Source organism: Polypterus senegalus, chromosome 1 (assembly GCF_016835505.1).
Source record: "Polypterus senegalus isolate Bchr_013 chromosome 1, ASM1683550v1, whole genome shotgun sequence".
Taxonomy (NCBI): Eukaryota; Metazoa; Chordata; class Cladistia; order Polypteriformes; family Polypteridae; genus Polypterus; species Polypterus senegalus.
In genome coordinates this window covers 74,523,034-74,548,333 of record NC_053154.1, presented here as the reverse complement: position 1 = coordinate 74,548,333, position 25,300 = coordinate 74,523,034, and the positions used below count along the sequence as shown (strand labels likewise).

Sequence of the window (25,300 nt, the reverse complement as noted above, 5' to 3'; positions counted from 1 at the left end):
CACTTTCCTGCCTGAAAAAAAAACATCTCAGGGCCAGGTTAAGCAAGCCTCCTTCAGTAGTAAAAGAAAAAACAAAACCCTTTAGTTATAAATTAATCGATAGAATGATATAGTTACCTATTGAACTTTGATTCAGCTCACAGAGGTCCATTATAGCTGTGAGTTCTTGGCTCTCCAGTTAATCATCCATCTGTCCATTTCTGTACCCACCAAGCGTAACTGAATGTCCACAACATTCATGGGGGCTGCATGGCAGAAGAAAATCCTGAATAGAACACTTGGTTCCTCAATCAAAGCTTCACAGATATTAGTCTGTCTAATGGAACCATTGTACAATGAGGAAACTGGATTTCCCCGAATAAAAACTGCTCAACCAGTCAGGGATCACATGTGCACACTTCTTGTAGTTAAAAAGATTTACAGGGATGGCAACACATTGCACTAAATCATTTGTCTTTATATCAATTACTGAATGTAGAATCTTCTTTTTTTTCAAATTGATATTCTGTCTTGTTTGTAATGAATGGGATGACACAATGGATTCAGTGGTTAGCACAATTCCTCAGGAGATCTGCAACCTTGCAAAGAGATGAGTGAGTGTAGAAGCTTTGTGGATGAATAGATGTTATGTAAAAGAGTAGGGTGATTTGGTTTGTAGAAATTTTTTTAACTTTTACAAATTTGTAGTGATTTGTTTAATTCTTACAACATTTTTGTGTCAAATATGAATATTTTTTTTGTTTGAAATAAGTTGAAGTACCCTGAATTTCATCTGTTCAGAATGAATCTTTGTGACTTTTCCTGCATTTCCTACATACTATAAAATGTTAAATATCCCTTAATTTGTACAGCTTCTAAAAAATGTTTACCTTGCTATGTCTTTTGAATCAGTTTGTACCCGCCTTTGACTTTAATAGATTTTCAACTGTATTTAGGGTACTGTGTTTGTTAACCACCCATACAAAAATATTCCAACGCTCACATTTTCAACTCAATGGCTTTTAGTAAATTGCCCTAAATTTACTGAATGTTCGAACATTCAAAGCAGTGTTGAAAAAGTCAAAATTTACAGTATTAATTTTTTTTTGTTTAATGTCAACAATGAAAGAGAGGTATAACCAGAAGGAGAACAAAAATTGAAAAACAGAAGCAAACTGTTTATCAGCCCTGCAGGTCCACAGGGCCTCTACTTACATGTCTTTGCTCTGACTGATGGCATAGTCATCTCAACTTCCCCATTGAAAATGCCACTTACCATTTTGCTATTTCGCTCTCTCCTCTTCCTGTCTGTCCCTTTTTTTTCTTTTTACATGATATTGAAACTGCTCACATTTAGGCCTTTGGTAGTTCACCTCCCAATTACAAGCCGTCTGACTGACTTTAAAGGGAACAACCTTTAGTTCTGCCATGTAATTTATATGTCCTCTGACCACATGTTTCTCTATTGGTCCCAATGCTGCTAGAGTTCTGCATGACCTTAAAATACGATCTCTGAAGTAGCCATCAGCTTCTGTTAAGTACAACATAGTCGCAGCTGCCCCAGTTTGGGACCATGTGCTGCATTCTAGTTCTGTTTTTTATCCTTCAGCAAATACCCTTAACCTCACTCTCTTTCTGGTATCTTGGTAAATTTAACTTCTAGGGCACTAATCACAGAGAGAACATTGTACCCTGTAGTGGTCAATGTGAAAACAAACTGATATGTACTTTAAAGGTGTTCTTTGAATGCCAGTGCGGGATTGTCCCTGTTGGAGAGCTCCATATTGATACTGTGTTCTGTCGTGTGCTACTATTATGGCACCTCTTCCTTGGTAACAGGGTAACAGTTAACAAAATACATTGATTCACTTCAACTTTTAAACCACCTGCCTAATACAGTGTAGGTATCACTCGTACTGCCGAAACATCACTGAGTTGTCAAGGTATGGTGTCCTCAAAACCTATGAAAATGTTCTGTGGTATCTGGCACCAAGACATTAGGAGCAGGTCCTGTAAGTTGTGAGGGTGGGCTTTGGATTGGACTTGTTTGCCCAGCACATCCCACAGTTGTGCAATCTGTTTAAGATCTGGGGAATTTGGGGGCCAAGTCAACACCTTGAACTTTTTGTAATGTTCATTAAACCATTCCTAAATAATTTTTGCAGTTTGCGCTTTAACCTGCTGAAATAGGTCACTGCCATCAGGAAATACCGTTGACATGAAGGTGTTTATGTGTTCTGCAACAATCTTTAGGCAAGTGATATGTGTCAAAGTAACTTCCATGCCATCATGAATGCCAGGACCCAAGGTTTCACAGCAGAACATTTTCCAGAGCATCTTTCTGCATCCGTCTGCTGATCTTCTTCCCATAGTGCTTCCTTTTCCATTTCTTTCCCAAGTAAACAAAGCACACGCACACTGTCAATCACATGATCTAAAAGAAAATGTGATTCATCAGACCAGGCCTTCTTCTTCCGTTTCTCCATGGCTCAGTTCTGAGACTCACATGCCCATTGTAGGCATTTTCCACGATGGATAGGGGACAGCATGGCTACTCTGACTGGTTTGCAGCTACGCAACCCCATACATACCAAGCTGTGATGCACTGTGTGTTCTAACACCTTTCTCTAATGGCCAACATTAGGTTTTTCAGCATTTTGTGCTACAGTAGGTCTTCTGTTAGTCTGGACTAAACAGACTAACCTTCTCTCCCAACACGCATCAATGAGTTATGGACACCCAATACCCTGACACCAGTTTATTGGTTGTTCTTCATTGGACCACTTTTGGTAGGTACTAACCACTGCATACAGGGAACAACCCCAGAAGACCTGCCGTGTTGGAGGTGATCTGACCCAGTCGTCTAATCAACACAATTTGGTCCTTGTCAAAGTCGCTCAGATCCTTACATTCACCAGTTTTTCCTGCTTCCAACACATAATTTTTAAGAACTGACTAATAACTTACTGCCTAATATCTCCCACATCTGGTCAGGTGCCAGAGTAATGAGATAATCTATGTTATTCGTTTCACCTGTTCATGGCTTTAATGTTGTGGCTGATAAAATAAAATGTTTGATGTAGGAAAGGTGGGATGTTGGCTAGCTTGTCCAACTCATAGCTACTAGAAGATGAGTTTAAATGCCTTTCTTGTCTCTGTAATTAAGAACTTGGAATTTTTCACTGTGTTTGCATAGACATTTTTCTGAGAATTACTGTTCCCATCCCAAGTCTGTGAATTTTAGTTACCCAGTATGAGTAAGCGTGGTTGTTTCCTTGACTGTGCCATCCAATGCAGGACTAGTTTCTGCCTTGTCTCCATGTTGCCCAAACACTCCAAAGGTATACCATGGCAATATAATTGGATGAAGCAGGCATGGAAAATGAACTAGTGATATTGTTTTATTTCATATATGGTTATTGAATAATAAATGACTTTGCATGAGAAATAAATGAAATTAGTAAGAAAATCTGTTATTATTAGTTCACTAAAATTATTTTTTGATATTGTGCAGAAATTCAGGAAAGGATATTTAACGACTTTTTTGATATGATGTGATGTGTTTTACCTGACAGAACTGATATTTTTATTTTGTTTTCTTTGTATTTGTTACAGTATGCTATATAACTATTTACTCGTACTTTTGGCCTTTGTGGCCTCTGTGGTCTCACAAGACCCAACTCTGGATTCTGCATGGGATACCTGGAAGAGGACCAATGGCAAGCAGTACAACAACCTGGTAAGCCACACCTTATTTACAGTAAAGACTTTTATACACTAATCTAATTTTAGATGCATTTTGAGAATTAAGGATGATATCATATCAGCCATCACCTCAAGTTGCTATAACCTGTCCAGTAAAGTACAGTATAAAGGATTGTGGCCAGTTTGGGATTAATTTTGTCAAAGTGTTTAATTGTTATAAACAGTGTAATTGCTAGAATAGATGTGACCATGTTCAATTTTAGCACTGTGCCTTACTTCCAGTCATTGTCCCACACTCATGCACAAGCAACATAATCAAATGAAACAATGAAGAACTTTTATATCCTAAAATCTGACACCTCACTATAACAGAGGTGCTTGCAAAGCTCAGTTGTAACTTTCAGGACTGACAGCAATATAAATGAAAAAATGACCAAATTTCTGAAGGACATTGCAGGAACTCAGCAACACAACTGACCATTGTAGGAACATCACCCCTTTAGTCAAGGGGATTTCAAGTGATTTTAAACAGGTTTTGGTTCTGCAAATATTTTAATTTTGCTAATTCCAATATATGTTTAATTAGCTATTCTATTTGCTTAATCAACAAAATAAATTGCAACAAATAGATGGTGCACAGTTTATAAATACCTAAGCCTATGAGTGTAGTATACTGGCTTCTTACTGTCTGTCAGGCAGAGGAGGCATATTGCAATACAAACCCGACAAGGTTTTGAATGTTTAAATATTTAAATTAAGTTTTAATTATATTTTATAACTACAATATTTATCAATTTGCTTTACGTGTGCTATATAGTTAAATCATGCAGTGTGCTGCTTTACTTTACTATACTTGCCCCTAACAGCATTTAAAAAGTAAAAGGAAACAATCATTCCAAATAAACCTTTTCTGACATTATTTTGGAATGCTAATATTAGCCATCTGGAAAAGCTGTTCCCCTTGTGTTCCACTTTGATTGGTTTTGTGTGTTATAACAAGAACACAGCGGCTATGCTCTCCTTTAGATGAGTCCCAGGAGCAGTCACACAGGCCTGACAGCTTCCTCTGTCTAACTATTAAAATGAATGACAAACATAAAACTTGTGAAATTGTCAGCAACAAGATACATTATAGCTAATCTTGATGGAAAAGCCATGTGACCCAATATTTTGTGCCTCTGAAATGCTTTTATAAATGTGAAGTCATTTTGAAGCCCAAAGAAGTCATATTGAAGCACTGGGTCTAGGGCCATGGTGTCACCTCCTAACAATGCCAAGGACCACCAAATGACCAAATTTACTTACACAAGAACTTATTTATGTAAAGACTTAAAGCTTGTCTGTCTTCACCTCTTTTTAGGCCCCGGTGTGTATCAGCTTGACTTCTTTTTCAGGTCTAAAACTTCCCCGTTTCTTCTGCACCTACAGCTACATTCTCAGAAACTATTCTTCACAACAATGAAGTCTTTTTTCTGACTTACACTCCATGTGCATCTACCACTTACATTGTGGTTCTTTATTATGGCATGACAAATACCTCTTCTTCTGGGCACACACTCTGCTGTAATGAAATGGCTTTTTTACTGTTGATCTGATTTAATCTAAATCAAGGGTTTTAAACTTCTCATATTTGGCCAGCAGTTAGTGTAGGTTTTGCTCCAATTATTGTCTTAAATTCAAGCAATTTCTTGCCTACTAATGGAAGATCTAATTATTCATTCATTAATTTCAAACTAGCATATTTCAGATAGGAGTTGTGTTGGAGTGGAGCTTATCCCAGCAGCATGGGTAAGGGGGCAGTCCCGAATGGGTCAAAAGTCCATTGCAGGTTTTTAGGAAGCATGATGTTTAACTTTATGACTTGTCAGTGTCCTGATTTTATCAGGAAATACTAATATTTCCATTAACATTGTCAATGAATTGCAGAATAGATTTATGCTTCTCTTTAGTTCAGTATCTTTTCATTCTCTTATGCAAATACTGATCCAATATAACTGATACTTTATGGTACATATGCATTGGTACAAAGAGCCAAACTGGCCATCTATTTTCTGGATGATTAGTTGTTTCTGGTTAAGAACTCTTAATTGTTTTCTGTTTAACATACAATAATCTATAAGGAAATCTATAAGGGAATATCAGCAAGCAGTTGTGCTACAATACACCCAAAAAGGTTTATAAAAAGGTTTTTTATTAGCTGGGATAATTAACAAAATATTTAGAATAAAAAACAGCAACTACTGTAACTTTCCAGGAGCCGAGTGTGATAGTTATGGTGTCCATATAAAAAATCAAGTGGGTCACATTTGTCCCTTCAGGGTATCGTCATACAAAGATGATAGGCTGTACAGTCTTAAGGCCCTAATGAATCAATACATCCATAATACATCCATAATACATCCATAATACTGCATATTTGAGTAATTAGAATAAAAATCATATAAAAATGTTTACACATGAACATTCACAAATATTGTTGTGTTGTATTGCGTAACAAGCAGCACAGAACGGGGGCACAGTGGTGAGCACTGCCACCTCACTGATTCAGGATATTGGGCTTGACTCCTGCACCAAGTCACTGAGTTAAGTTAAATGATGACTCTAAATTCCCCCGTGTATTTGTTTGTGGGAGTGGGCTCTGTGTTGTACTTGCACAACCCCACCAGGGTTGGTACTTACAATGTGCTCGATACTGTACTGCTAAGATAGGATCTCACTCAGTGAAACTCTAAACTGGATTAAATGGGTTTCAGAATGCTTTGTTATGTTAAGTGCTAAGAGATGTTAAATACTTTGGCTTGTCTTGGTATGAAAATTCAAGAGGAGTACATTGGTTAGTTGGCAGAGTGATGTGAGAAAACAAATGAATGCATCATTTTATATAAAAAATAGAGTAAACTAGTGCTTCTTTAATGCTGTCTTCTAACTTTTTCACATACTGTTGACATTTACTTGAAAGACTGAACTTCCACATATACAGCATTGTGGACTTCATTCTGCTCATGCTTAAGGTTAAAGTGAAATGGATTGTCCCTCAAATGTTATAGTTGTAGGTGACAAATGTTTCATAAATGGAGAAAAATAAGAAAATTAAATTAGTGTTATTAGATTGTCATTCAACTCTTTGGTCCAATGTCCAGCCAGGCTGGTTTATGTAACACCATATATTCTCCGAGGATTGAAATTAGTGTCTTTTACTTTGACCTTGATCAGCTTCAGTAGTAAGAAACGTTTCCTGTCTGTTTAACTTCATTATGTATTCTTTCTACTCATATTATTATAAATTTTATTCAATAGCAATCTATATACTTAAATACTAGTCTTAAATTCAAGACATTCTGCCTTTCATAAAGTTTCTCTGTAGTATTCAAGGCAGGGACTCTGTAAGCCATAATGTCTTCAGCTAGCTAGCAGAGCTCCTTCTCTAACAGTTGCCGGGAATCGGACTGAGGATCAGAATCAGGGGTCTCATTTATCAAGCATGTGTAAAACAAGCTCTAAATTAGTGCGTATACCAACAGCCGTAAGCACAAGAAAGTTGGGAGTTATCAAACGTGAGTACGCACAGCTGTACGAAATGACTGATGATGAATCGCACTCCTTCAAAATTGTGTGCGTGTGCATTGTAATTTAAATTTTCATACAGAAACGCCCTCAAATGACCTTATTTGGCAAACAACAGTCCTTATAAAAACCTAATGCCACCAGGGCACTATAGAACCGTTATCATGGATCCCGTGAAGAGAGGAAAGAAAAAAAAAACAAAAAAAAAAACAAAACAACACAACACCCTTCACAGACAACGAAGTGGAAGTGCTTTTAAATGAGGTACAACGTAATAAGACAGTTTTGTTTGCTGCTTTTTCAGGCAGAATGTCAAAGAAAAAAAAGACTTGGCGTGGGGACAGTTTACTAATGCAGTAAATGCCGTCTCACCTGTATGTAGAACTACTGCAGAAATCAAGAAAAAGTGGTTTGATTTGAAAGTGTCCTCTAAAAAAAGAATTGCAGACCACAAAAGAGACCTCGGTGCCACGGGAGGAGGCCAGAGTCTTATTTCAGTGTCACCATTGGATGACAAGATAGCGGCAATTATTGGTGAAACGTCAATGAGCGGAGTAATCCCCGATGGTGACACTGAAAGTGCAATCCCATCAACTGCAGGAGAGGCCGAGCCATCCGAAAATGGTTAGAAGGTTTTCAAATGTTTGTGTTGCGATATATTATTCATAGATAAATAACACTCACATTGCAAATGATTTCGATTTTTCATTTAACATTTATTTTATAGATCTGCCAGGTCCTGCTCCGCCTGCCACTTCAGCACGTCCAATGTGTTTCGAGACACGAGTCCTGACTGACTCAGGACTCAGAATCAGCGAGAGGAGCAAAGAGGAACTGCACCAAATCAATGTGAATTTGAGGAACATTAGTGATTCACTAAATGCATCGTGCAAGTTCAATAAAAGCTCCAATTGATCTCACCATTTTCTCACAATTACTCCTTATTGTGAAACAGATTTAGAACCGTTCGATTATCCCTGCTCTTAGTTGCACGGCCACAGCATTTGGCATGGGGTCAAAACCTTCTGCCATGTGGCGATCTTCTTGTATCGGCATCTCATCCAGTGGTATACCGTTTTTAATGGCAATACTATGCAGGACACTGCATGATTTAACTATATAGCACACGTAAAGCACATTGATAAATATTGTAGTTATAAAATATAATTAAAACTTAATTTAAATATTTAAACATTCAAAACCTTGTCGGATTTGTATTGCAATATACCTCCTCTGCCTGACAGACACAGCCATCGAGCCTTCAGCAAGCCTATTGCATGTTCTACTGTGCTTCTTGTGCGCTCATGTGCTCTGTTGTAATTCAGCTCCTTTTGGGATACAGGGTTTGCCACTGCGGTCATCAGCCAGGATTTAAGGGCATATCCTCGATCCCCTGCAATGATGTATTTTATTAACATAAAATACAGTACACTAGATGGTGTTGAGAAGTAATCTAATCGTTACACACTTACCAATAAGCCAGCCTTCTCCAGCAGCGCTTTGCTGAAGACGAAGTCCCACAATGCTGTTCTGCACAATGAAGGAATCGTGTGTCCCTCCCGGGCTGTTCGCAACGACATTTAGCAGGTTCAAGTGTGCATCACAGATTACCTGCATGTTAATGGAGTGATAGCCTTTTCTATTTACAAATGCAAATTCATCAACAGTAGGAGCTTTCAGGGCAACATGTGTGCAGTCAACTGCCCCTATTACACTTAGAAATTCTTCAATGTTATAGAAATCGGTCATAATTTTTGTCCTTTCCGCTGCGGTATTTGGAAACGTAATGTACTGTGATGTAAGTGATATAATTGCATGTAAAATGTGTGGCATAATTTGGCTCACGGTGGGTTGAGAAATACCAGACCTGTCACCAATTTCCCTTTGGAATGTGCCTGTGGCTAAAAAGCCAATAGTAGAAAGAACCTGAGTGTGCACGGGGACTGCACTGGTGCACTTTGTCGGCCTCTCCACAAGTTGCGAGAACTGCTGACACAAATCAAGCAAAATTGCCCTTGGCAAACGAATACGACTAATGAGCCACTCATCACTCTCAGCGAGTAAGTCTGTGCGGTCCCTGAAAACGCGATCTCTGCGCAAAAGTGCTTGTTGCAAATCTTCAAGAAGCGCAAGGTTTGCCATTGTAGTCAATGCATTTCCAAAAACAGTTCTTCAATTGTGGATTTTATATTATTTACAGTTCCAGATAACTCAGAATCAACACTGACATTTAAGTGGTGAAGTATAAGGGCACTGGGTTTATATGTGATTACAGTTCTCTACCACTAGGAGATTCTGCTTACGCACAGTCAGGAGTTCTTCTAAATGTGCGCACATTTCCACGCACACGTACAAATTAATGAATCGCATTCTATTAGTGGAATTTTGCGTACGCATGATTTACACATAAAACCGTGCGTACGCACGCTTGATAAATGAGACCCCAGAATCAGAATTCACTTTATTGGCCAGGTACACTAATGTATACTAGGAATATGTCTTGATTGTATTGGTGCAACATGCAAGGATTAAACAGAATACAAATGAAAACATAAGAAGATAAAATATGAAAATACACTTTCCGACCATTTTATTAGGTACACCTTACTAGTACCGTTTTGGTTCCCCTTTTTCCTTCAGAATGATATAATTCTTCATGGACTCAACAAGGTACTGGAAACATTCCTCAGGGATTTTGGTCCATATTGACATGATAACATCATGCAGTTGCTGCAGATTTGTTGGCTGCACATCGATGATGTGAGTCTCCTGTTCCACTACATCCCATAGGTGCCCTATTGGATTGAGATCTGGTGACTGTGGGGGGCATTTGAGTACAGTGAAATCACTGTCATGCCCAAGAAAACAGTTTGAGGTGATTTAAGCTTTGTTACATGGCGCGTTATACTGCTCGAAGCAGCCATCAGAAGATGGGTATACTGCAGTCATAAAGAGATGGACATGGTCAGCAACAATACTTATGTAGGCTGTAGCATTTAAACGATGCTCACCTGGTAGTAAGGGGTCCAAAGTTTGTCAAGAAAATATTCCCCACACCATCACGCCTGCACCACCAGCCTGAACCACTGCACAGTCTGAAGAACATGGAGGAAATACCAGGAGAGAGGCTGTTACACGAGAAGAGATGGACAGGGAGATAGAAGGGCATCAGCCTAGCAGTAGGACTGTTATCTACTGCTTTGTGCAAGGAGGAACAGAAAGAGCACTGCCACAGCCATACAAAATGACCACCAGATGGCTACTGGTCAGAAACAGACTGTGTGAGGGTGGCATGAGGGCCAGGCATTCACCAGAGAATCCCACAATTGGTAGCTCCACCACTGATGCTCCATTCTCTTCACAGATAAGAGTAGGTTCGCACTGAGCACATGTGTCAGTCATGAAAGAGTCTGGAGATGCCGTGGTGAACATTGTGCAGCCTTTAACATCATCCAGCATGATTGGTTTGGTGGTGGGTCAGTGATGGTCTGGAGAGGCATTTCATTGGGAGTTGCATAGACCTCCAAGCACTAGGCAACAGTACCCTGACTGTTTGACCTTATGCTGGTGCAGTGAGCCCTGGGTTTCTGATGGTGCAGGACAATGCCCAGCCTCATGTGTCCAGAGAAGAATATTCTCTTGACTATACATTTTTCTTCATCTCTTACTACAGCTTCCTAATTAATACTCAACACTTCCATTCTATATAAACTTCTGTAGTTCTTAACATAAAAAATCAGAGAATACTCTCCCATGTTTTTGTCTTTTGTTAGTACATTAGTTCTTTTTCCAGTCCTATGTAATACTGAATTTTGTAAATTAGATACAATTTGTAAAATATTCTGAAAGAGCTCTTTCAACTTAAGTTGTCTAAACCGTTCCATAGACTTAACTTTCCAGTGCCATTGGGCTTATTATAGTATGTTGATCTTTCAGAATGAAGAAACGATACGACGTTCAATTTGGGAGAAGAACACAAGATTAATCGAGGCACATAATCAGGAATATGAACTGGGAATCCACTCCTATGAATTGGGAATGAATCATCTGGGTGATATGGTAATGTACACTTTTATTTCGCATGCTGCTTTTTCCCCCTATTAACTGAATATATTTTTTATGCTTTGTTATTCAATTGACTTCTATTTATCATCCAAAGGAAGTTGACATTTAGGAACTGTTCTCTTCTTTAAATCTTTAGCAGTAAAGGTGAATGTGAGACAGTCAAAAACTGTGGATTAGATGCTATGAATTAAGCAAATGTGCTGTACCATTAGAATCCCTCAGGTTACAACACTTGAATCTGAAAATACTTTCTTCTCACCATGCATTTTGGAGCTGTTGTGATACCGTAAATCACAGTGTGAACCCTCTACTTCAACGAAGAAGGTACTCAGTACAGATTCAGAGTTGGCTACTGAAATCAGTGCAGCTATGATAACAAAACTTCTAATATATTAAGTTCTGTGACTATGAACAATCTTTTGCAAAGTATGACTATATCTAGGAGAACTTTAAAGAGGAGCTCTTTCAGTGATAGTTTTATTAAGGAATTAGAAAAATTGTACAGGTGGCTTTCTTTGCTTCATGATTTATTGTGTTCGGGTACGTTTGCTTTCTGGGTATGACCACGAAGATTGAGGTCAGGCATTCAGTGTGCATTATTTTTTCAATACAATCATGGCAATGCTTTTATTAATCTTTTAAGAATACCCTGTGTTTAATGTTAATATTTCTAAGTGAAAGGGGTTAATTTAAATGTTCAGAACTTCCACAGAAAAATAATCTCAAACTTGAAATAAAATTAACACAGTTAAACACAAATTTTATCAATAACCTAATTTAGGAATTTTGGGAATTCCAACACCCCAATATACTGGAAAAATATATTTGAATAAAAAAAATGTTTTCCCACTTACTTTTCCATGCAAAGACTGGGAAATCTTTAGGTGTTCACTCTTCTTACTTTCTTGTATACGAAGTATAGGGAAAGTATTGTAATCGTCCAAAGATTCGCTGTCAAGATTGTGATGAATCTCAACGTTTTAGACCTCCCTGACTTTCTTGTATATGAAGTATAGGGAAGGTATTGGAATCCTTCAAAAATTCCACTTGGAGATTTTGACAAATCTCGACTTTTAGACCTAGTCCAAAAATACCATTTTTGGAATTATGTCTGTATGTCTGTCTGTGTGTATGTAAACACAATAGCTCGAGAATGCTTTTACTTAGATCAAATAAATTTTGCATACAAGTATTAGGTACAAAAAATACATTTCTATCCACTTTTGGCCTATTTCTACTAAACGGAAGTAGTATTTTACCTTTTGTTTTTCTGATGCTCTTTCTAGACAATATTCTTAACTTTGTTTTTTTGAGAACATGTCTGGTAACACAATTAATTGGCCCAAGTTCACAACTCTTCCCCCTTTTCCTTCAATGTATTCAATAAACAGCCTGCTTCTTCAATCCCTTACTGTATTCCTATCATCCACAATCTAACCTTACTTATCACATTATGATTAAAGAAGGCCAAGGGGCCTGAACAGGGATCTGAATCCTTCCTTCACTTTTAGTGGTCTTGTATTAAAATAAATATTCAAAAGAAAATTAAAAAAAGCTTCCTTGACTGTAGTACAGTTCATGTGCATCACAAGAATCCACAAACCATTTTCCCATAAATAAAACTATTTTAGTTCCTGTTTCTTTTTTTAATTTGTAAAAACAGAACTCAATAGAGGAAGCATAAATTAATTCAGAATTTTAAACCACAAAAAAGGAACATTGCAATTTGCACAGAATATATACAGTATGTTGTCAGCCAGGGTGGAGCTCCTACCAATGCTTTTTCTACCTTTTTAACTTTAAGTTGCTTAATTTACTTACAGCCATACTTGAGTAAAAATAAATAAACCTTTCTGAAAACATTACTCAAGAAAAAGCAAAAGCTTCTCATGAGCAAACTACTCAAGTTGAAATTGAAAGTATCAAGTATTAAGTGTGCTTTTGTACAAATTAATGTAGGATCTCTCTGTATTTTATATCCATCCATCTATCCATTTTTGAAACCTATTTATCTGGGCCAGGCTCACAGAGTGCTATCCCAGCAAGCATCAGTGGCAAAGCATGAACAAGCCTTTGACAGGGCATTTGACCATCACAGGGTGAACACCCACACACATATCAAGAGCCAGTTTAGCATTGGCACTCCACCTAATCTGCATGTGTTTGGACAGTGGGAGGAAGCTAGAGAACCCAGCACAAACACATATTCACATGTGGAGAATATGCAACATTCATGCAGTGGGCACCTGCGATTTAAACCCTTGTCTCGTTGTGAGGCAGCAGTACTACTTCTGCCTCCCCTGCTTTATATATAGTCAAAATTCCTAAATAGTTCTAAATTACATGTCTCACTCATTTTCTTGTTTTTTTCAGACTAGTGAGGAAGTTGTAGAGAAGATGACTGGACTGCAGGTCCCTCTCACAAGAGATCCCAACAATACTTTTATTCCTGATTCTGACCTGGACCTACCCAGATCTGTGGACTACAGAAAGAAAGGTTTTGTAACACCAGTACGTAATCAGGTGAGTTTTATCACAATATTGACATTATGTCTGATTTGTATATAGTTTTTCCTATACAAATAAAATTATTTTAAGCCAGTGGGCTTACTCCTTGTTATGCACAACATTGCAGCCCCAAATGGAATTGCAACTGACATATCCAAGGAGATTATTTTAGAGAGGATTCAAGCTATAAAACTTTTGCCTCTTTATACTGTTTTGTTACAAGTATTTTTCAGCACATTTACAGAAAAGATGTCACACTTACTAATGCATAACTTTTTTTAACATTGTTGCATATACTGTACCCATAACTTTGCACTAAACAGCAGGAACTTCTGAAGTTTCCACTTTATAACAAAAAAATTATATATAATGAAGTCTCAGGTAAATATTTGGAAAGTAAAAGTTGCCAGAAGATTACAGTTAACCAATATGTCCCTATGTCCTTGGACCCTGTAGTCGCAAATCTTATGTTTCCAGTAGATAACAAACATGCTGGGACTACATTCTGGCCTAGTAAATAGTGGTGCGAACCCTAGCATATTACTCATAAGAGGGGTATGTGGTTTCAGCCAAGTTAAGTTGGGCAATAACAGGTTTATGATGTCCAGGAATGACAAGTAAGCTAAAATGGACACTTTACTCCCTACTCAGTATGAGTCAAAGTTGGTCTGTGCAACTATGATAAGCACAGATAAGCCTTAGAATTCCATTTGTGATGGAGATTGGAGCTTGAAATTGTTATCCACATGCAAAGTATTTTCTGGTAGGACATAGTAATTAAGTCCCTGCCATTTGCACACAGTGTCCATCACTAATACTGACAGGAGTATGGGCCTGGTGTCAGCTCTGACGTAGCCATTCAGAGAAGAGAAGATGACCAAACTTGACTATTCAGCAGAAAGAAAGTTTTTAAATTTATGTCACAAGAGTCTCCTTCTGAATCTTGTTGTAAAGTACTCCTGGGAGAGAGCAGCCATTTAGACCTTAATTTAATGTTGAGTGATCACCTTGAAATTTGCATCTTGTGTTAGCAAGACACCCTAAACAAGTGAAAGTGTCTCAAAGCCCCAAGACCCTCTGGTAGCCATGGACAGACTATGCCCCCTTAGCCATTCATTTTATGAAAAGGAGCAGGACCCTCCTTAAAAACTTTTCTGGCTCCCCACCCCCTGTCACAGGAAGCAGGCTTGTGCCTATTCAGTGCATTGCTCCTGTACTGCCATTTGACTAATCCCTGAGAAGATCTCTCAATGTCTGGTCTTTTTCTAAATTACTATTTACATTCTCTGTGCTTGATCTACTCTAAAAGTGCCTTTCTGACCACAGTGGAATTTTTACTCTCTCTCCCATTTTTAGCAGGACGTTCATTCCTCTTAACCTTGTCCCATGCCACCAAGACACTACATCTTACCTGTGATATCTTTGTATAAATATATTTTTTAAAACACCATTTTCATACTCCAGTAAGTGCCATGTCAACTATGTGTAGTGTTATAGTTCAGCAGCTTCTACTTCCAATTGGCAGTCTTTTACTGTCATGACATTTTGTCATGCAAAATGCAAGCTAATGTAAGCAACAAAATATTGTGTGTGCCATTGAGTCTTCTGAAGTCTTCCTGTGCCAGATAGATTTATTAGAAATTACAGGACATTACTTCAGACAACTGACACTGCATAGTGAGCATATGTACCTTCTACTGAAGCAGTCCTAAAAACAAAAACAAAGAAAACAAAGTTAACTTGCTGAAAATGGTTAAACAGTTCCCAACAGCACAGTTGAAGAAAACAATAAAAACCTAACAGATGTCAAAGATTCAGCCTGTTTCTTCTTTTATAGTGGGAAGAGAATGGCCACTAAGCCCAGGCCACTGCTCCCTTGTGACAGCCCATACCGAGTTTCTGACCTTATCTTGTGATATTATGATAAAGTAACCATCTTATATTCCTGGAGCAACAGAATAAGAACTGTTAAAAAGCAATAACAATGCAGTCAATGGGCTAGCATACTTAACTCGCATGTTTTCTGTAATACACAGGGACCCTGTGGATCCTGTTGGGCATTCAGTTCAGCAGGTGCCCTTGAAGGCCAACTCAAGAAGACCACAGGCAAACTGGTAGTGCTGAGTCCTCAGAACCTGGTGGATTGTGACACTGACAATGATGGCTGTGGGGGTGGCTACATGACTAATGCCTTCAAGTACGTCAGGGACAACAGAGGGATCGACTCAGAGACAGCATACCCTTATATTGGAGAGGTGAGCTTTCTTTTGCTTAATCTTGTTGTCCTGAATATGTATAAATGTGTATAAAGTATTAAGATTTGCTCATGGATCAGAAATAAATTGCATACATTCTGAGAGTGAGTTTTAAAGGTGCAGATTCACGTATATAACTTGTTATATAAATTGCACGCTCATGTAGCTAAGCAGAATCACAGCAAACAGACTTTACAGTATATATGAGAATGGTATGTTTTTAAAGAAGGGATAAACACAGGATAACACAAATTACAAAGTAAAAGTGGAAAGCCAATTTGTTGGCTTTCCTCAATGGGTCTTGAACCCCTGCATATAAGTTATTAAGTTCTACAATACATTAAGAATGATGTCTTATAAAAAAAAACATGTAATTCCTCTCTTAATGAATAATTTATTACCTGTGTTGATTATTAAAACTGCCTCAGGATTCAGTATCCTAGGTTCAAAATTGTATCAGCTTTGCATGATGTTTGCATGCTTTTCTCTGTTTTTTTTTTCTTTTCTAGTTTTCCTCTCACATTTAAATGACATGCATATTAGTGGAATTACCAATTGTAAATTTGCCACGAGGCACCTTTTTCAGTGTTCATTCATTCATTTTCTTGGGTTGCATTCAGTACAGCTGGGGTATTTACTCCAGCTCTTCAAAATCTTGAGTTTCATTATGCAATGTTATGTAATGTTTATCATGATCAGCCTACATCTCATGTCACGAATGTATCTGTAAATGATATGGCACTGCTCAACTAACTGCCGAGGGGCATTGTATTCATGAAAGATGTTATAAAACTCAGCACTGATTGCTGCCATTTTATCCTCTAGGATGAGAAATGCTACTTCAATAAAACCGGGGTTGCAGCTACCTGTAAAGGATACAAGGAGATTCCAGTGGGCAATGAACGTGCACTTCAGGCTGCTGTGGCTAAAGTTGGGCCTGTGTCTGTGGGCATAGATGCCTCACTTTACTCATTCCAGTTCTACACGAGAGGTAAGTTCTGAAGATCTGTAACGCAAAAGCAAAGCTACATGTGGCCCCCCAAACTGAAGTCTGGCCCACTCAGTCATACCAGATTATTTTCCATCTCCTTATAATGTTCTTGTCATTGTCAAGGGAATCCCAAAAATCAATAGGAGAACCATTTTATTAAATAATATTATTTGAGTATATGATAATATGATGTGTTAATGTCATACAACCATCTTAGTCTGACAACTTTACAAGAAGTTGTTTCTGTATGAGCTTGACATTTATTAATGCAGTTTAGAAATCTACAGCCTGTTTTTGTAATTTTTATGGAATTTACTCAAAGGCCCAAAAAAAATCAAGTAGTTTATTCTGCTGCTTCAACTACATCTCTACAGACTATGTGGCCTTGTCTAAGACTTGGTTGAAGCAGTGGACCTTGTCAGGTTCTTTAGGGTTAGCAATGGAAAAACCATCAGATTCACATGTATTTTTCACTTTTGTAATCATTTTCTTATGGGGAGTTCATCAACCCCTCACAATAAATATGATAAGCTGATACCTGCTGTGTGCAGTTAGAGGGGGTAGCACATAGACAAATAATTCTTGAGGACATCAAACCAAAAAGTCATTTTATTCTACATTGTTTTTACTGTGAGAGGGCACAGCATTAAAATTTTGTTTCTGTTAATAATTATATTTTAATAATACATTATACCATCTTTGCTCTCTGCACCTTCTCCCCTCCCCAATTCCCTCAATCACATTGGTAGGGCTGCTCTTATTTTTAAAGCAGGAGGTGGCAACCTTAGGACAGCATTCGTTGTGAGTGCAGGGACCCTTTGGGTCAAACAGGTTGAAGTAAGGTTGGATCTGCCAGTTCTTTCAACTTGCAAGTACCAAGAAACAGAAGCCCCCCTTTCTCCAGTGACATCCCTTTTTTCCACAAGGTTTGAAATTCTTTGGAGCTGCACATGTCTTATTCCAAAAGATCCCATGTTTGGCGATGATTGTGATTTTTCCCAGCACAGTTCCCTAATTCTGCTGCAGCATTTTTAAAAAAAACAGTAGGCTGTGGGCCTCTTCATGTGTGGGTTCTTACTTAGTAAACAACTATTTTTGAGATAACCTTCCAATTTAAACATAAAAGAAGAAATAAATGAATCACAGTGCTAGTTATTAAACTATACAACTTAATTGGACAGTTTCAAATGAAAAACAAATCTCTAGAATGTGAATAAATTAAACACTAAAAACACTACAACCTATAGCATTTATCTTAGCCTACATCTTTAACATTCTTGAAAATAGTTTGTGTTTTTTTTAATGTTACTATGTTTTTTATTGCGCTCTGTTAGTGAGTTCTTGGATGTTATATATTAAGTTTTGTCCATTGTATTTTCCATTCTACAAAACATATGATTACACAGTTCTGAACTCTGTGCTCTACATCTGCACACAGTTTGGGAGCTGTGCTGTAACTTGCTCTGCCCTGATGGTCTGGCATGTCTGTTAATGACTATTTGTGTGATACAGGCCTACTCCATATGCATATGTGTTATTGTTGACTTAACTATAAGGGGACTACTCAGGATACTTACAGTTAAACATTTTAAACATTTTTCCTATTTTTATAAAGTTAAGTAAATCAACTGTAATTGTTCATTGCTTGCTTCCATTATATTTGATTAGTTACAATGGCCACACTGATAAAGGCTGATTTATTTTCCTGAGAATTAAGGCTTACCTACCTGGATTGTACCCAGGCCCACCCACTTGGCAGATTCAGGCTTCACCTCTGGTGCAGTGAGCTTTCAACCTCATTATAGTTTCCCCATTCAAGATAAAAAAAACAGGTTAATCCATAAAACAGAATCCCATTAGACACTATACGGATTTGCTACGCCTTTGCTGTTTGCTCTGGAATATACTGACATTGCTTTACTAGTGCTACCAACATGGAATAGCCTGTCACAAGCCCATCTCCATTGCTCCACTGATTTGCTTTAGGTAGAGCAGGCTGTTTGATTACCAGTGACTGGATCAAGGATGGTAATCATAAATAATCTCTTGGAATTTGGATGGATTGAAAGTTGAGCAACCAGCTGCATCATCCCCTAAGTGACATTACTATGTTGGCAGCAAGTACATTTCTTATTCTTTTTTTAGTGTTGCTGAAAAATACATACTTAACAGCCATCTGCAGAAATGGCTCCTTCTGGCACTGGAGCTAGTATAAGCCATACCAACTGGCCTGGCATTGCGTAGAGACTTTATCATAGTTAACCTCAATGATGGAGCCGTCTGACAGTTTGTGCACATTAAATCTAAGTCCTACATTCATTTTCTAGGAGTCATTGGAGCCTTAGCCATGACTGTATTTCAAATGCTGCTTTAATTGATTTGGTTAAAACAATACCAAAAGTATTTTTCAGAATTTAAAGGAATTGCATTCTCAAGGCTTCCTACTTTATGCTTTATTATGAATATAATGGAATTTCTGAGCCTGCTGAAAACATTTAACTTGAACTTGCTTACATGCAGAAAATGCCACTTCAGACTTCTAAAAGTGCAGGTAGAAATGTTCCATGTCTCTCCCACTGGGAAAAAAAATGCACATGACTTATACCCAAGTTAAACATTCATTTGGACATTTTCTTGGCCTTCTTCTTAAGTTATATGCTGACAGGGAGTTAGATCATACCTACAAAACACTGTTCTCAAAACAAAAACATCTCCTTGGATGGCATCCATCACTAAGCACGCTCACACATACCAATTTGACCATGCCATCTAACCAAACTGGCTTGTGTGTATTCCTCTTACTGTATATATGAAGCTAGGCATGGAATTCAAGTCTTTGGATAGCGTAAGTGAGCCGCACAAATTCCTGCAGTTTTACTGCTGTCCGGTTAAAGTGAGTATTCATTTATACATGTATCATATATTTTTTGACAATAGTACCAACATCAATTATATGGTTATGGTTATTGGGGGCATGATTGTTTTCTTCATTTTAATTTTCATTTAATTCATGTGTTTTCACTATTGTAGTTTCTTGAGCTTTATTTAATATATTTTTAATAATTTACAGTATATACATTCAGTGACCACTTTAATAGAACACCAACTGGTTAGCACAAATAGCCTGCATTTGTATTTGAGCAATCATTAGAATGTACAAGACATGGGCTCTAAGCGACTTTGGCCAAACTATGACTGTTGGTACCAGACATGGTTATTTCTGAAATACCTGTCCCAATAGAATTTGCATGCACTATGGTCTTTAGAGTTTACAGAGAATGGTGTGACCAAAAAACATGCAATAAGCAGCATATCTGCATATAAAAATAGCTTAAAAATGAGAGAGAACAGCTAAGACTTTTTTTTAAGCTAATAGAAGGCCACAAATACTCAAAGAGAATCATGTGTGGATGGCATCTGTCAATGCAAGTGGATCGCTAAAGTTGTCAGCTTTCAAATAGAAGATGAGGCTACTGTGAATATGTGTTTACCAAAACTAAATGAAAGAAGATTATAAAAATGTGTCCTGATCTGATTAATTTTGATTTCTATCATAACAAGCAGATGTTATGTTACAAATCTGGTATAATATATATACTTAGTGGGTGCTGGGTGGTCTTGTGACCTCGGAACCCCTGCAGATTTTTCTTTGTTTTTTCTGTCCTCCTGGTCATTGGACTTCACTTTTTTCTTTGTTACTTGGTATTGTCTTGTCTTATTTTTATATTCTTCTTTTTTCTTTTTTATCTTGTAAAACACTTTGAGCTACATCATTTGTATGAAAACGTGCTATATAAATAAATGTTGCTGTTTTTATAAACAGCGTGAGTCCAAGGATTAAATATTATGCTTCCTACTGCACATCATTTAAACAAACATGGATACCTGAACATGTGTATTTCCTTATGTTTACAGTCTACTCCTTTTCACATATATATGTACGTCTGTCATATCACCATAATCTCAAGCCTGTTCCATGAATATGACAGGGACTTCACTTTACTCCAGTGGCCTGTTCAGTCCTCAGTTCTCAACCCAAAAGAGCACTTTTGGGATGAGGTGGAATGGGACGGTTACAACTTGTGTATGTGGCTGAAAAAAAACTTTATAGCACAAAATTTCTAAAGAATGTTTCTAGTACCTTGAAGAATTGAGACTATTCTGGAGGCCTGTAACTTCAGGTCAGTACATGGTTCAGTGCAGGCATGATAACATTTGATACCTCTCAAAGTAACAGCTAGAAAAACTCAATGCATGCTGAACACTTAACTTCGTGGATTTTGAACTTATTTAAATTTTACAAATTAATTATATTAGAAAATTAGAAAAAGTTTGATGAGAACAGGCAATTTAGCAAAACAAACCTCACCAATCTTATCTGCTAAATTCATCCAAAATAACATCAAGTCGAGTTTTGGATGTCCTTACAGTTCATCTGTCGACCACTCTGCTTGGTAACTTATTCTATATGCCTATGGTCCTCAGTGTGAAGAAAAACTACATGTATGTTTAACCACAGCCTAAAATTCTCATCTTACTGCTATAAACTAATTTAATCTCCATATTCAGTTCCAATTGATGACCCCACTTCACTGCCTTCAAAACCTAAGGCTGCCAAAGACTTTCTCTCGTGCTAAGTTATGCGGTCCCATATTGTTATTACTAAAACCCTTCCTGGCTCTTTTTTAATAACCTATTAAATTACACTTTTGGTGTCTGTATTCAATACTGTTTCTTTTATTTCTTTGTTTCTTTCTATGGAATACTATTATCTAGCTACTTTTAAAAGCTACTCAAAGATATTCAGTGATAGTGCTCATTATAGGTAGTACTTGATAAAAAAAAAGATAAAAAAACTGTGGTTATCTCATTGAATTGATGCATTATTTGACATTCACTCCTTTGTTTACTGAAGATGAAAGTCTCTTGAGAATCATCATTATGTGGTGGCTCATATTAATTTGATAAATTTGTCTCAAACTTATATACTGGTGACAAACTATGAAAGCTATTCCAACGCTTTTATATTCCCAGTTTTTAAATGTATATTCAGAGATGGCCATTTTTCATTCCAGGCATCTACAATGATCCTGCTTGCAACAAAGATGACATCAATCATGCCGTCTTGGCAGTGGGCTATGGTGTATATAAGGGGAAGAAGTATTGGATAATCAAGAACAGGTACATGTCTATCTATTATTTATTCATTACTGAACTCACTTAATCCGGTTCAGCACCTCAGAAGCTGTAGCGTATTCTGACAGTATTGAGCAAAATATAGAAACATTGGATTTGCTGCTAGTCCATCACAGGGCACATGTAAGCACACTCTACATTTATTCATTCAGACTTAAGGATATATGTGGGTACGGTTGGTCGAAAGTAAAGTGACGGCTGGGAGGGCTGTTTAAATGTGCTGATCTTTATTAAGCAAACATCACAGACTGGAATGAGAAGTTCAAGTTTTAACAGGCACACCATCAGTAGCTGACCAGTGTAAAAAAACTTGTTAATAAAACTATATTATGTTCAGACTTCTACAGAGTCTTTATGTGTCTCCTCTGGGAAGCAAAACTGTAGCCCTGTAGTAGAACATTATTCATAAGTTTTAACTGTGTCAGGTGTATGTGTGTCTATCTTATCACACTTTTCTCTTTTCTTTTTATAGCTGGAGTGAGACTTGGGGAAACAAAGGATACATCCTTATGGCCCGCAATCGAAACAACCTTTGTGGTATTGCCAACTTGGCCAGCTACCCGATCATGTAAATGTGGAGCAGCAATGCGGCAGCCGGTAGAGGATGATGGAATGGAGGAACAAAATGAAGAAAAGATGAAATTTACAAGACAGACAGAAAATATCTTTACACATTTTATCTTTTTACCAGTCTTCTGTTGGCTGTCAAAATGATGATGGAGAGACAAATTGTATACTTTCTCTGTGGTACATTTACAAAAGAGCCTATTTTAATAGCATGTACTTGAAAATTAAAAGGAAAGCCAATACCGTTTTGACAAGTGTCGCTCTATTTACAAAATTCAGTCTGTATCTAAAATTCAGCCTATATATGTTACTATAGTGGAATAAAGGAAGTTGTAAGCCAAGCAGTTTTAAGCATTTAGAAAACTTACAGGACAAGATGTTCTGCTGGGCAAACCTAAATAAAAATCCTGCAGTGACGTGATAATACAAACCATTCCCAGTTCTTCATCTTTCATTTATAGTGTGCAATCAGAATTCTATGTGATCTAATGGATAAGAAGCAGGACTTCAGACCATAAGGTTCCCAGGTCACTTCCTACTGAGGAAATTACTTAATTTCAAATGTACTCACTTAGCAGATGATTTTATTCAGTGACTTACAAAAGAAGTGAACATATCATTCAATGGGTCTGTGCTCCCCTACCTGAATAAGTACAGCATCCATGTATATCTTATTGGACTTGGTTCATCATAAAGATTGATTGCAAAAAAGTAGGGTTTGCCAGCATTAGCTATTTACTAGGTAATGCTATATGTGTGCACCTTGGATTTAGCTTATCACAGTAAAGGTGTGAGTTACAACTTCATTTCATTTAGTTTACAGGACCTTGAATTTCATTAGAAGAACAAAATTAATAATACTCACAACACAATATTCATGACCAGCTTGAATTATGGTTTAGACTAATATTCAAAGATATAGTAAACATGCAAGGCCTTGAATCTGACTCTTACTCTTAGCTTATTTTGTAATCTTTAGCAAGTCACTTAAAATATGTTAAAGTGATATGTGTGGGTACATTTGAGGAGTAACACTTTGTACATGTAAAGCACTTTCATATAATTTGAAACGTAAACATTGGTGTGTAAAATAAAGGTTGTTTGACTGATTAAAGAAACGTGTCTTTACTGAGTTAAGATGCAGCAAGGAAGCTCAGTTTTTGTTTTTGTGATTATTTGACCAACACACAGTAAAGGTATAATGCCACTGTTATCCTCATATGCTACTTATCATCAGTAACCACTTGGTAATCAAATAAGAGTAATTTTGCAGTTTTTTTACAAATTATAAATCATTCTAAGTGCCTAAGGCAATCAATGAAAGTCATCAGATTCACATTGTATGTTTGAATGACATAACAAAGAATTTTCCTGAGGCTAACAAATTCTTGACCATAGGAAGTTAAGTTTACAAGGACTGTCCCAACAGAAAACTACCAACTCTCTTGAACTCTCTTCTTCTGCCAGTTTAATGGCCATTTTCTGGGTCCATCCAGGTTGGCTGAATGCTCCCCAAATATTAGAGTATTAGAGCATAATGGCCAGATGTCCTTTCTGGCACCAACCTTCTTTAGTGGCCTGTGTTCCACTATTAAGGATGCACCCCCCAGTCCTACACATACAGATTGGAGACTTGATACTCCGTTTTAGAGTTCTATGGTTTTTACTAACCTGAGGCTCAGGTCTTCAGCTACAGGGGTGATAACATCTAATACTGCAAAAATAATTAAACTAAATCCATACTTAAGAGCATATTCCTCTTTCTCACCAGTAGATCATTGTTACCCAAGAATTTAATTCCTTAATAGATAATAAATTTTTGCTGACGATCAAATCTTGCAAGTACAACGCTATTGTTATCTCCAACCATGCTGCTCTGATCATGGAGCTCAAAATCACTATGCCCCACATACTCAACATGTAGCTACTGTCTTAACCCCCTGTTATTAGCTAATGAGAATTGTACAAAATTTATATTCAAGCAAATTGATTTTTTTAGATAAAAATGCATCCTCAGAAGTCTCTGCAGGAATACTCTGGGACTTTAAAGGCATTTTTAAGAGGACAGATTATCTATACTAATAAAAGCCAAAGCCCTCACTCACTCACTCACTCACTGACTGACTCACTCATTGACTCATATTGAACTTTCCAACATCACTAATTGTCCAACTTCCCGTGTAGGTAGAAGGCTGAAATTTGGCAGGCTCATTCCTTACAGCTTACTTACAAAAGATAAGCAGGTTTCATTTCGAATTTCTACGCTTAATGGTCATAATGGTCAACAACGTTTGCCATGTTGAACTTTCTTATTCATCGCGGGTTCCCAACGCTAACTGAATCCTACTTACGTACATATATACATCCATAGCTTGCAGCTCGGTCACCGTGGTGAGGTGGCACTGGTTGCCCCATCCCAACGCCTCCCACGTGTTGGCTCCAACTTCCCTATATAAGACCGAAATTTGGC

General features: G+C 37.5%; 1 protein-coding gene across 1 annotated transcript in view; it reads left to right on the top strand.

Annotated features, from left to right (window-relative positions):
* LOC120527418 (cathepsin K-like) overlaps positions 1 to 23,948 on the top strand; it is a 37,770-nt gene extending 13,822 nt beyond the window's left edge. Inside the window, exons 2-8 of the mRNA XM_039750814.1 lie at positions 3,595 to 3,718; positions 11,185 to 11,307; positions 13,687 to 13,836; positions 15,858 to 16,076; positions 16,902 to 17,067; positions 22,143 to 22,248; positions 22,736 to 23,948. Coding sequence (XP_039606748.1) covers positions 3,596 to 3,718; positions 11,185 to 11,307; positions 13,687 to 13,836; positions 15,858 to 16,076; positions 16,902 to 17,067; positions 22,143 to 22,248; positions 22,736 to 22,835 — 987 coding nt within the window. The 5' untranslated portion in view covers position 3,595 and the 3' untranslated portion in view covers positions 22,836 to 23,948. The remainder of the gene's footprint in view (positions 1 to 3,594; positions 3,719 to 11,184; positions 11,308 to 13,686; positions 13,837 to 15,857; positions 16,077 to 16,901; positions 17,068 to 22,142; positions 22,249 to 22,735) is intronic.
* The last annotated feature ends 1,352 nt before the right edge of the window (positions 23,949 to 25,300 follow it).